This window comes from Botrytis porri (assembly GCF_014898465.1).
Source record: "Botrytis porri strain MUCL 3234 chromosome Unknown BPOR_006, whole genome shotgun sequence".
Taxonomy (NCBI): Eukaryota; Fungi; Ascomycota; class Leotiomycetes; order Helotiales; family Sclerotiniaceae; genus Botrytis; species Botrytis porri.
In genome coordinates, this window is record NW_024066080.1 from 730,317 (window position 1) to 743,136 (window position 12,820).

General features: G+C 32.4%; 3 protein-coding genes across 3 annotated transcripts; 2 read left to right on the forward strand and 1 right to left on the reverse strand.

Moving 5' to 3' along the window:
- Positions 1–628: 628 nt before the first annotated feature.
- On the reverse strand, positions 629–2,017 carry EAF01_004757 (uncharacterized protein). Its single transcript, XM_038913011.1, has 3 exons — positions 1,804–2,017; positions 1,189–1,568; positions 629–1,068 (listed from the first exon to the last, which is right to left on the reverse strand). Exons 2-3 carry the CDS (start codon positions 1,234–1,236, stop codon positions 718–720), a joined length of 399 nt encoding a protein of 132 aa, XP_038771097.1. The 5' UTR covers positions 1,237–1,568; positions 1,804–2,017; the 3' UTR covers positions 629–717.
- A 381-nt stretch (positions 2,018–2,398) lies between these two features.
- Positions 2,399–4,770, forward strand: EAF01_004758 (uncharacterized protein). The gene is made up of 8 exons (XM_038913012.1): positions 2,399–2,602; positions 2,665–2,710; positions 2,777–2,857; positions 2,928–2,949; positions 3,024–3,076; positions 3,144–3,704; positions 3,755–4,008; positions 4,057–4,770. Exons 1-8 carry the CDS (start codon positions 2,538–2,540, stop codon positions 4,340–4,342), a joined length of 1,368 nt encoding a protein of 455 aa, XP_038771098.1. The 5' UTR covers positions 2,399–2,537; the 3' UTR covers positions 4,343–4,770.
- Positions 4,771–5,080: 310 nt separating this feature from the next.
- On the forward strand, positions 5,081–6,727 carry EAF01_004759 (uncharacterized protein; the record flags this gene model as incomplete). The annotated part of the gene is made up of 1 exon (XM_038913013.1): positions 5,081–6,727. The coding sequence occupies one exon, from the start codon at positions 5,081–5,083 to the stop codon at positions 6,725–6,727; it is 1,647 nt and encodes a 548-aa protein (XP_038771099.1).
- Positions 6,728–12,820: the final 6,093 nt, after the last annotated feature.

Below are 12,820 nucleotides of genomic sequence, written 5' to 3' on the forward strand. Positions count from 1 at the left end.
AATTGAGTCTGCATTTTTTTTGGAGGGTGGGGGTGAGATGAAGTGGAGTGAAGTGAGGTGGAGTGGAATGGGAGAATGCAGATTTTGAAAGGGGGGGTGTATGTATTATATTGTGTTAAAAATGAAATATGTATCATCTTCAATCTTTATGTGTTGTTATTGGTATTGTTGGTGTTATTTTTTGCGATTGGGATGCCATGTGAGTGTGAATGTGAAGGTTTGAAGGTAGGTAGGGGGGGTAGGCTCTACATCGGAAGAAAAAAAGAGGTCAAAATTAATCATTCCAAGAAATTCTATAACAAATCAACTCGATAATAAAATTGTAAAAGTTAATAACATTAAATGAATCATTTAAAACATTTAATTCCCTGGATTGGATCGGAACCATTGGATTGTTGAAGGGCTTTGCTAGTGCTCAGTTCCGGCCTGTTTTCTTTTTTCTCTCCCGCGTATAGGTAGGTAGGTAGCGAGGGAGGGAGATGGAGAGAAAAGTAGGTATGGAGATTTCATTCTGGTGTTTTGATTCCTGATGTTTTTTCTTGTTTTTTGTTTTTTTTTGTTTTGTTTTGTTTCTGTTGATGGATTTGGATTTGGATGTAGATAGATACATTCCCTCCGTGTCTTTTTGAGTGAATATACCAAGCAGCATCATGTGTAGACATAAGTAGCTATTGTGAAACTAGATAATCCCCCCCCCCGACCTCATTTCTCTACTCTCTACTCCCATCTGTCCATATCCTTTTCTCTCTTATCCTCTTCACTAGTTGATTCTCCAAAGGCAAATACAGATATACTCGTTCTCGTACCGGTATCACCAGTATGTGTTTCTCTGATTACTAGTTCTGATTTCGATTTTGCAGTCGATTTTGCATTAGCTTTCGTTTCTGTTTTTGCAGAATGTAAATGTGAACACGAAGGATGCCTCTTTTCCCACATTTCTTGCTGTTCGGCGCGGAATTGATGGAAGAGGATGAGAGCATCGAGATGATCTTGTGCGTCGTCGGGTGAGAAGCCGTAGTCGAGTTTGAAGGAGTGGAGGCCGGTGGGGTAGCCGAGATCGTGGAGCCACTGGAGGGGGAGGGGGGTTAGTGGGGGGTTGATGGGAGGGGGGAGGCGAAGAGGTGTGTTTGGATGTGGATTCACGTGGATTGTAATAAGGAGGTTAATGAAATAATTGAGCTTACTTACTTGGGTGTCGGATTTGGTATTGGGAGAGGGGGAGGAACGGGTTGACATTTTGTGGTGGATGAGAGGTGAGAGAAGAATGCGTTAACTTTGGTTGGGTTTCAAAACGGCAATTCGATTGCGGGTGTTTGAAGGCTGGATCTGTAATTTTAAACTCTCTGTCGGTAAAGTAAGTATTGTCAATCTAGACAAGAGACTCTGAGAGAGGTTGAGATTCTGAGAGCGGTTCATTCTCTGGGGAAGGTTCGTTTTCTGAGAGAGATTCATTCTCTAGTTGAAGTACTCTTTCAAGACATATTGAACAAAGAGTAATGAACGAAAGAAGTAAAGCTGGCTCCATGTGTTAATAAACGCTATTTAAACAAAGAGACTCGAGGCTAATTCTATAACCTAACTGTTACTGTTTTTGTTCCTGGCTACTTTACTAGTATCCTTCTAGGAAGTGGAATACTCGAAGAATAAAGGACTTCAAGCTTCTGAACACACCACTCAGTGCGGGCCACCACTCTGATGTCATTTTTGGTTTCATATTATTATGTCTTTAAGACTTTAGAAGAACTGCCAATCCTCGCTGGTATCAAACTACATGATGATGATGGAGAAGTGGTTGAAGCTTACAAGCACCCGCACACAACCGACCTGCCAATCTACAAATTCTCAGTCATTTACCACTACTTCACTCCTTCAATCTTATCTCGCAGTGTTGCAGTGTTGCAGTAGAAGAAATGCATCCATCCAGCATATCGGTTCAATGTGTCAAATAGGTAGGATTCCAATATTGACTCCCAAGGACTCAGAACGGAGATACCCGATGTCTCGACTATCTCGACTAGGAGGGCAATCGTATCATTCATCTCGTATGGGTGAGGAGCACAAGTCTTTGCTTGCGTGTGTTTTAGTAAGCAGTGCAATGTAGATGGAAGAATGGGTATACTATCTATATCTCTCCGAGTACCTACCTATCACTTATCTACCTAGTACCTACCTCAGTATCTCTACCTCAGTCGTTGTTGCTATGTTCAAGTAAACATTGCGAACCAAGCCCATCACTCCACTTCAGCTATATATATATCACCTTTTGATTGGCTCACAATTTTGAAGCATCAACCTGAACAAAGTGGCTTTTAATTTGGTCCACCAGGTCCCTCCAAAACCCCCAGCCATAGAGCAAGCTTGAGCACTGGACTTTCCAATGTTACTATTGAGGACCAAAAAGTAAGGAAAGCGCCAGCCTTATATTATTACATGAGAGAGTCACTTTGTTTTGATTGGGGTTGCGATCCTACTTTGAAGATCAGTTTGAAATTGAATATTTGATTGTATTTGTGATTGTATTCAACACCTTCTTCAATATGGATTCTGATGATAATGGTACGGTGACTCTTGAGAAGAACCATTTTGAAGCTTTGGTGAGAAGGTAAAATGATTCATCTTCCCTTCACCCTGTACGAGATGTATGCAATCATTGCAATGTCTTAGCTGCGTGCAATCACTGACCGTTTTACCCCACGACAGAGCTGACTTCGTATGTCGCTATCGATATTTCTCACGAGATCGATTGAGCGTCACATACTTATTTGTTTATGTGTAGAATGGTTCCGAGGTTGATGATTTTGGTGCTTCTCAAGATGCCGATAAGATTACAATTGCGAGAAAGGAGTATGATTCCTTGGTGAGCATCTTTACCCATTGCGCATTGTGGACTGATGGAAACCTCAAACTGATACCCTTTCTTATGGTAGAAGCAATCCTCTGGTGAATATGGTACGCTATTCATCCATCAATATGAGAGGTACCTCTTACTAGGATGAATGTGAGAGACTGATTTAATAATCTAGAGTTACTGCGACGCAGACTTATTCAAGCTGGTGTTACGGAGGAGACCTTGAATGTGAGTTTTGGAAGTTGTGGCATCCAAGTACCTACCAATTTCTATTTGCTAACACATCTTTTTGAAGGGCATGTTAATGAAGGGTAACGATGAAAATGAAGCTGCTCAGAATGCTGTCTCGAATGTGTTTGCGGAGCATGAAGATCCTGATGAAAGCACTACCTTTATGACACAAAGTCCTCCTCTGTTGACCCAAATGGACCACGGTCACCAAGCTTATACATATGGCACACCCCGAACTGGTAGAATACTTGCAAGTCGTCCTCAAGAATACAAAAGCTCTCAAACTCATAACTTTCAGTATCAAGAGACGCCGAGCTATAATCTGCATACCAGTGGTCACGACCACAATAATAATACTTTCGATTTTGAGACCGAAGACTTTTCGGATGTTAGGTCTCAGGGCTCATCTTATGAGAAGTATGCCAATCGTACTGTACAATTGTACAACCTCCCAGATGGTACTACACATGCAGATGTTTGCGATGTTGTTAGGGGAGGGATGTTGTTAGATATGTATCTTCGCAATCATGACCATACTGCGATTGTATCGTTCCTCGAACAGTCCCAAGCTAATGAGTTCTTTCGTCATGTCAAACGCAATGATTTGTATATCCGTTTAAAGAGGGTGCGTGGCCCTGAGTATATATCCATACTCAAACAGCTGACAGTCAGTAGGTCGATATCCGATGGCATGATAGGCATTTCGTCTTACCAGATCGTATCGCAAGAAATATAAGCATGGGAGTTACGAGAAACCTTGTCCTTCATAAGTGCAACCCCAGCTTGACCGAAGAAGTCATCCGTAATGATCTCGAGCACATCCATAACCTCGTATTAATTAAGGTTGTGTTCAATGGTTCCAGTGTTCTCATCTCGACCAATTCTGTTCATAATGCAATGTTTGCTCGTACTTGCATGATGAGTCGTGGGTAAGTTGGTTTCAACTATTACTTTAGAGCTCGCTAACTCTTCTTTAGCGCTTATAAATATTTAAAGATTAACTGGGCTTGTGATGAATGTGCAGCACCACTACCGAGGCGCCCAAGTCCTCAATTCGACAATCCTCCCATCACAAAGAAGGAGAACACCCCTTTGGCCAACCGTTTCGAACCTCTTAGGATTTACATGGAGGACGAATTAGAGACTGACAACGAGGGCAAAGAAGACAAGATTGTGAATGCTGACGGTGTAGATGGGAGTGCGAGAAGAAGACAACAGGGAGGTGCTGGAGTAAGAGAGCAAGAGGAAGAAGTGATGGCGTAATAATGGGCTTGGGTATTTCGGCTGTGGATATTCACATACCTGGACTTGGTTCCTACAGCATTTATGATGGGGATAGATTCGTCGATCAGCACACTTTTCGATTCATCCGGAAAGGCTGAAGATTGGTGAATACTATCCTTTACATCGAGCTATGTACTAGGTTTGGGAGGCGTTACCATGAGGAGTATGTGTCTTTGTGTATTTTCTGGCTCAGATACCCCTTGAAGAATGGTCTGATGAAGCGGTAATTTTCACTGTAAGTGTGGATGACTAGGAGGGTACGTACAAACTTGTAGTATAGAAATATCTATAGCCACCCAGTGCTTATAGGGCTAATATCGTTATCGTAGCGAAATAACAAAAAGTTTTCAAAAGTTCAATTTGTTGTCTGCGGGTGATCTACAGATTGATAAAATCCGCTTAGCAGGTTAACAGATTTATGAAGGATGAATCTGAGGGGTCATTCTATCTATATATAAAAAATAGTACACCCCTCCTTTGTTGACGACATCACGTGTAGATTATCATAATCTTATCGTATTCGAACGCGCGCTCGCCCAATCGATCGCCCTTTCTTGAACCTTCCCAGATTCCAGTTTCATATGCAAAAATAGCCAGAAACCACATGAACTTCAAACTTTCATTAAACTCAAACTGTATGGAAAACATCTCTCTTATATCTCTATCACAACGGCATCTATAATGTAAAGGTAGATGCAAAATCTACACAAGCAATCAATGCCCATACTTCCCGACGATAAATGCGACGACGCCTGTGTCATGCCAGGTCACCAAAACCGCTCTTTGAGCTCTGCATCATTCTCGACACTCGCCTCCTCTTCTATTCCCTTGATTCTAACATTTCTCGTCGTCAGTATCGTCGTTCTCCAGAAGCTCTTCCCATTATTAGCTGGTCTACAACACTCCAAGGAAGATCAAATTCATTATCTCCCTAGCGATGCCCCTCCCAGTTTGCGACAATCGCATAAAGAATATGGCAAGAAAACCACAAGAAGAAAGGCTATAGCTATCTCATTCTCTACTACCATTGCGTTGGCTACAGTGCTCGCAGAATTGATTCTTTGCGAAATCTCGAATTACCTAAATCCAGCGGCAAGGGCGTTTGCGCTCAAGATAACGGTTCCTACACTTTTATTTCTACTCGTTGTTCTTATCCCATTTCTCGAATTGCAATCAATTATTGCAGGGCTTGGGTGGTCATTCAGCGTATCGAAGAAAGGAGGATTTTCTACAACTGCCTGGCTTCTTCAAGCTGCTGGTTTTACCATATGGTTGATGGGTTTCTGGTGGCTGGGAAAAGGGATACCGAGAACTTATATCCATACAATGGCATCCGTACCTGGCAAAGGACTTAGCGAAGCTTGCTTGGATAGAGTTGGTATCATCGGAATTTCTTTGATGGCTCTACTTTCTGGGTTTGCGGCTGTCTCTGCTCCTTGGCAAACATTTGGTGCAAGGCCGAAACCCGTTTCGGAAGCTGATATTGCACGGAAACAAGCCGGCTTAAATGCTACGAATGATATGCTTGCTGTAAAACGAAGTCGGTTGAGAGCTCTTCAGCGCAAAGTTAATGATCATCCGGCTGAAGGATTTATGACGAAGGTTATTGGAAGTATACGGGGAAATACCGAAGTACAAGAATTGAAGGCTTTGGAGCTAGAGATATCTGGACTTTCATCTATGGCTCAAAACCTTTCCACCTCGTTATCGATGTTGCAAAACCGTTACGCAACGAAACAAAGATCCTCTTCACCGCTCGGTAAAATTGTCTTCACGCCCAGTTCTTACGCCTTTTCGTTATATTGTATATATCGCATTGGAACGACTACGTTAGCTGTCCTTCGACGTCTTCTCTTTCCGACCGACCCTGCATTCTTCAGTTCATCATCCACGGATCCGGTTAATCGTATTCTCTCTCTATTCGCTAAGCACGTAAATCCAGCCTTCGATCAATTAGCATGGTCTCGTCAAATATCCTTTCTCTTATCGGCTGTAATCCTCTTCGCCTCCTTTAATTCCGTACTTCAGACCTTCCATATGCTCACCAAAATCTCACCGTCGCTCCTCTACCAAGCTCAAGCTAATCTGGCACTCATCGTTGCACAAATCAGCGCAATGTATGTCATATCTAATGCGTTACTTCTGAGAAGTAATCTTCCATCGGAGATGAAAAGTGTAGTGAGCGATGCACTTGGCAGTCCATTAGAACCGGGTTTTGTAGAAACTTGGTTTGAGGGGTGGTTTTTAGTTGCTAGTATTGGAACCGCAGTGGGAATTTTTGTGGGTAGAAAAATCATCGGTTCGGGTTCAGATTGGGATGATGAGTATGAAGGTGATATGGAATTGGGACAAAAGCAATCTTGAGAAATGTGGGTTGCGTTTGGATTAGGCATAATCGAGACGCATATCTTGTAAAGGCGTGTATTGTATTTCTATGGGAGTTTGATGGCCGAGCGGTTTAAACTTAATGGGTATACCTAGGGTGGATTATTTTATATTAACTTTCATAGTATTCGAATATGAGTTAAAGATGGATTACGTGACACATGAATGATAATTGCGAGTGGGTAGTAGTGGTAGCAGTATGCATTTATGTCAGGGGAGACCTTCCGAGGGGTATGTAGGCTGCTTTTTGTGCATATGTGGAATCCCTAAGGTGTTGTAAAGGTTTCGGGGCCTTTGGTAAAAGATCGGAAGATTGAAAATTTACTTTCGAGGATTACCAGAGGTTTGAGGCTCAATGGCTTCAGAGGTTTCCGGAAAAGATTGGAAAGGTGATGGGGGGTGTGTTCCTTTGATATATGAATCAAAGTGCTTGTTTGCTATGACTAATATATCTGTACATAATGCCATCAGAGGTTTTCGGAGCCGGGCGGCGACGGTTCGACTGCTTCGGTATCGAGGTAGTCGTCCCACAGCGTAGCGATCGAGCTAATGATCTGTTGGCCTTCATTTGCTCTGTTAGTAGCGGCATTGGCTGTATTCATAAGACAGAGCTGGCTGTGAGGCCGGCTTCGTGGTTTGTAAGTGTGGGCGTTCGTACAACTGAAGGCACTTTCGCTTAACAGGGACTTATTGACCAATCAGATCATTAGGATTATCGAAATCTAATTAAATATTCACATTCAATTTTTAAAATAAAATCCATTTCATAATATTTTTATTTCAAAATTTTAAATATACTAATATCTTTTAATTTTTAATCTTTCTTACTTTTATGATTTTCAGAAAATCATAATTTAGAATCAAAATCTTATTTTATAAATAGAGTAACTGAAAAGGCATTAAAACCTTAATCTAATCAATCAGACTTCTTTATACAGGGTATATTACACGGACCACTCGGGCGTCATGAGTTGATAGTCTAGAGGATAGTATATATCTCATAGCTTTTAATTGCTTATTACTTTAGATGCTTATCCTATTACTTTTGAGAAAAATTATCTATTCCCTAGAGTGCGAACTTACGATGCCTTCGCTTAATGAGGACTTATTGGCCAATCACATCATCAGGATTCTCGAAATTTGATTAGATATTTATATATAATCTTTAATATAAAATCTCTTTTATAATATGTCGGAACACATGACCAACAACGTAATATTACATGTTATACTTTACCCTACATATATACAAAGTGTGTAAGTGAGGATAGTATATATATAGATATAGCAATTCCCTTTTTATATAAAAAGAATAGATAGAAATAAACAATTCTTTTACTTATACATATTATATATATATACCTTATCAAGTCTACTCAATATAATATTTATATTTTGAAATTTTAAAAATAATAAGACAGATTGATTTTAAATCTTTATTTATCTTACAATTTTTTTAAAAAAAAGTAAAATTTAGAATCAAAATCCTATTTTATAAGTAGAGTAATCGGAAAAGCATTAAAGATACTACTCTGATCAATCTGACTTCTTTATACAGGGTATATTACACGGTATCGAGGCCGATTTAGTCGATATAATTAAAACCTTAAAAATAGATTTCTGTTTAATGAAAAAGTATATTTAGTATTCAAGAGTGTGTAAATAAAAATCGATATCATTTGTTACTATATTACTTTCGTAATTTAATACTCTTTCTTCTTTTTAGACTTTATAAATACTAATATATTAATTCTTTATAAGTATTAAACTTTCTTTAATTTTTTCTTATTTATTTTATATAATTTCATTTATATAATTATAATAATTCAATCTTAAATTTTATTAACTTAATATAAAGAATTAATTTGTAAATAATATAATAATATAATATTTATGATATTAATAATATTTATAATATTTATAATATTTAAAGATTTAATTAAAAGTTTAAAATTAATTATAATAATTTTAATATGTATATAGTATAAAAGAAGAACGAAGTTCTTATTATAATATATAGGAGCTATTTATATATATTTAGGTACTTTAATGTGCTAGTATTAGTGTATTAAATTTTATATTTAAAAATAAAATTATTATATATTTTATTTTATTTTATTATTTAATAATAAAGAAATAAAAAAAGCTTTTAAAATTAATAATTATAATCAATTTATAAAATATATTGAAAATATACATTTATTATTCTTTATAAAAAGTTTTTATTTAAAGAATAGTATAAATAAGATTAATATTAATTTATTATTCTAAAAGATAATATCAAATTAAAATATATTTAAAAATATAATAAAAGATTATTATATATTTGTTTTAAAGAAAAAGGAAGTTTATTTTATAATATAATTTTTTTTAAAAATTATAAAATATATTATATATATTAATATTTTATATTTATTTTAAAAGTATTTATAAATATACAGAATAATTTCAATCTATTTATAAAATATATTAAATTTTTAAATCAAATAATATTTAACTAATCAATAAATTAGTCTTTATTAAAAGTAAATTTTTTATAGATACTAATATATATTCCTAATTTATTATATAAATATATATAAGATTATTTAATAAATATTTAAAATTAATTATATATCAATATCTAATATAATACTTTAAAAATAAAATAATATTAAGATTTTCTAAAGTAAATAAAGAAATAAAGTTCTTTTTTATAATTAAAGCTTATTTTATATTCTTTTATAAAATTACTAAAAATATAAAAGAAATTAAAGATTATTTTTAATTAAGAAAAAGTATTAGAAATTAATATATTAAGAATTATTCACAAAAGCTTTAAAAATTATTATTATATTAATAAAAAATATATTTCCTTATTTCTTATTTTATTTTTTAAAAATAATTAAAAAGAATTCTTGATTTGATATATTTAATCTAATTTCTTTTTTAAAAATTATTTGATTAAATACTAATATTATTTAAAATTATTTTGAAACATTAAAAAAGAATAAATAAATTTATAAAAATAAATAATAAAATCAGATTTTAGTTTTTATTATTATATTAATAAGCTTTTCTGTCGGAACACGTGACCAACGGCGTGACATATAATGTTATACTTTACCCTACATATATACAAAGTACATAAGTAGAGGTAATACATATATATAAATATAATAATTCCCTTTTTATATAAAGAAAATAAATAGAAACAAAACAATCTTTTTATTTATATATATTATATATATACATCTTATCAAATATACTCAATACTAATTAGTAATTAATTGTTACGGGAGCTGCCTCTAGGGTCACGTGGAAGTGTCTAGAGATCTCTCGAGGTGGTTTAGACTAGACTTCAAGTAGGAATTCAATAAGGTTGTAACTGGTTGCAATTCTCGTAACTATAGTATGAAACTAATGATTGATCTTGAGCACGAAGCTCTACATTGTAATGAAACCCATTCCCTTATATAGATCTTCGTCCTACTTGGACAGCTGGGACAGCCGGGCGCTCCTGGAGCGCTGTCGTTCCTGAGCTGTCCATCACGGGACACTAATCCCGTGACTCTTGGTGTCCTAGCTTATTCTTTTGTCCTGGGGCTAATCCCCTGGGACATTACTAATCCTAGTGAAGCCTTCTTGCTTACTGTGTTCTGTCTTTCCTAGGACCTATTGTCCTGGGAACTATGTCCTATGTTTCTAGGGTATACTATGACTAATACTATATACGTGCCTGAGGCTCTCCTGGGTGCCTAGCGTCCCCCGGTATACTGCAGCTGAATCACCGAGGCTTATAGTACCATTATAGCCTATACGTTGGTGATTCTACAGCCTGTTACTAATCCGTTGTAACATTAATTAAATTTAATTATAAAATGATAAGATCAAATCTAATAAAAAGAGATATTTTTTAAAAAGACAAATAAAATTACATTAGATTAAATTTATATATAATTTATATAAAAGAATTAAAATATTATATTTTTTATATTATCTTTTCGAATTATATACTAAAAAGAGATTTCTGATTATAATTGTTGGGACAGGGATCATGTGACTACGCTAGCGTTGACGCTAGCGTCTTCCGACACTACAACAATATGTTTCGTAGTCCTAACTTTTAGAACCTAAAGCAATATAACAATAATATGAACTATAATATTATATTGACTTCATTATCCTCATAGTAATACTAATACTAATTAGTAATATTACAAATTAAAAGTCTAATATTTTTATTTTAAAATCATAATATATGATTTAAATTAAGGTTAATATTTCTTTGAAAAAACGCAAACTCTTGTATTATTCCAATATAATTTGATATTTGCCTTTATGTAAATAAAAACGATTGACAATATAGCGACAATTCTTATACTAATTTTAATCTATATCTTATTCTTCATTGTAATATATATTAAAGAGTAAAAACCAGTAGTATTCAGCTTGAACTTAATATTATACTTTTCGAATTCAAACTTTGCTATATTTTAACAAAGTTAATATCCTATTATTTATTTATCATCCGTTAAATATATATAAAAACAATAAGTTTTTTTATATTAATCTTTATTATTAATAATCTATTTAATATAAAAATATACTAAATTGATTATATATATAAAGATTAAGAATTATATTAAAGATAAAACTAATTCTAAAAAATTCAAAATAAAAAAAGTTTTTTATTTCCTTCTTAAAATAATTCTTTTTGTTTATAATTTATATAATCTTAAAATAATTCTTATATATTATTATTAAAATATTATATATATAAAAAATCAGATTATTAATTTATAAATCACTCTATATAAAAACAAAAACTTTAATATAATTAACTTACAATGAAATATAATATAGATAAAGATTAATTCTATTAATTTCTTTTTATATATAAGAATAATTTAAATAATATAGAAATTGAATTTAATAAAATTATAAATAAATAAGATATTATTAAATATTAATAAAATGATTTATTAAGTAATCAATTAATAAAATATGAAATATATTTTATTAAAATAGAATTTATTAATAAAATATATATAGCTGAACCTTTTAATAAATAATTTCTTATATATACTTTTTTATAATAAAATTAATTCAAATAATTATATAAAAAGATAATTAATAGAAATGAGATTTTTTAATTTGAAAAGTATTATTTAATTAATATTTTTCAAGATATTATTTCTAATATTAATATATTAAGAATATTAATAGTAAAAGAATTTTAAATATAAGTATTAAAAAGAGAAAAGAATATAAGATATATAAATAATATTTAATATAATATTAAATTTGAAAAAGGCTTTATATAATTATAAGGTAATATTTTAATCAAAATACTTAATAATATTTTCTTTTCAATTATATTAATAAATATCCTATTTCTTATATATATATAAAATATAGATTGTTTATATATATTATTTAATAACCTTATAAATATTTTAAAATAAAATAATAAAATAATTTCTATTATATAAAAATGAGAATATTCTTTTATACTTTTGAATTAAAAGAAAGAATTAATTATATATAATTATTTAATAAAGATGGAATTTAAGCAAATTTATTGAAGATTTGATTATTTATTTATATAAAAATTTATAAGCTTTTTAAATCGAATAGAATATAATATTAATAATTATATGATTAAAAAACTCAATAGATTCTATAAATATTATTAATTTTATATAAATTTCCTTAAATAATTTAAGTTTATAATTAAAAAAAATAGTATTAAATTCAATTATTTTATTATTTTTGATATCTTTTATATTAATAAAAACTTAGTTTTATATATTATTAATAAAGTAATTATATATAATGCTATAATATTTATATAAGATATATTTATTAAAATAGTATAAAATATTATTCGAAAATATTAAATCGATATATATATAAAATTATTAAATCATATATTATATAATACAAATATGAATTTTATATCTATCATAGTGCAAGGGATAGATATTAGGTAAGATGTATGATATTTTATAAAAAATGAAGAAGGAGGTGGAGAGGTGTCGACTATATAGAGGGTGAATGTCTTAGGCATTCATATAACTATATATTAAA

Coding starts and splice junctions, on each gene's coding strand:
- EAF01_004757 (XM_038913011.1), bottom strand. CDS start 1,236: ATGTCAACCCGTTCCTCCCCCTCTCCCAATACCAAATCCGACACCCAA. Junction 1,069..1,188: donor ATACCAAATCCGACACCCAA/GTAAGTAAGCTC, acceptor CTCCCCCTCCAG/TGGCTCCACGATCTCGGCTA.
- EAF01_004758 (XM_038913012.1), top strand. CDS start 2,538: ATGGATTCTGATGATAATGGTACGGTGACTCTTGAGAAGAACCATTTT. Junction 2,950..3,023: donor GCAATCCTCTGGTGAATATG/GTACGCTATTCA, acceptor TTAATAATCTAG/AGTTACTGCGACGCAGACTT. Junction 3,705..3,754: donor TGTATATCCGTTTAAAGAGG/GTGCGTGGCCCT, acceptor GACAGTCAGTAG/GTCGATATCCGATGGCATGA.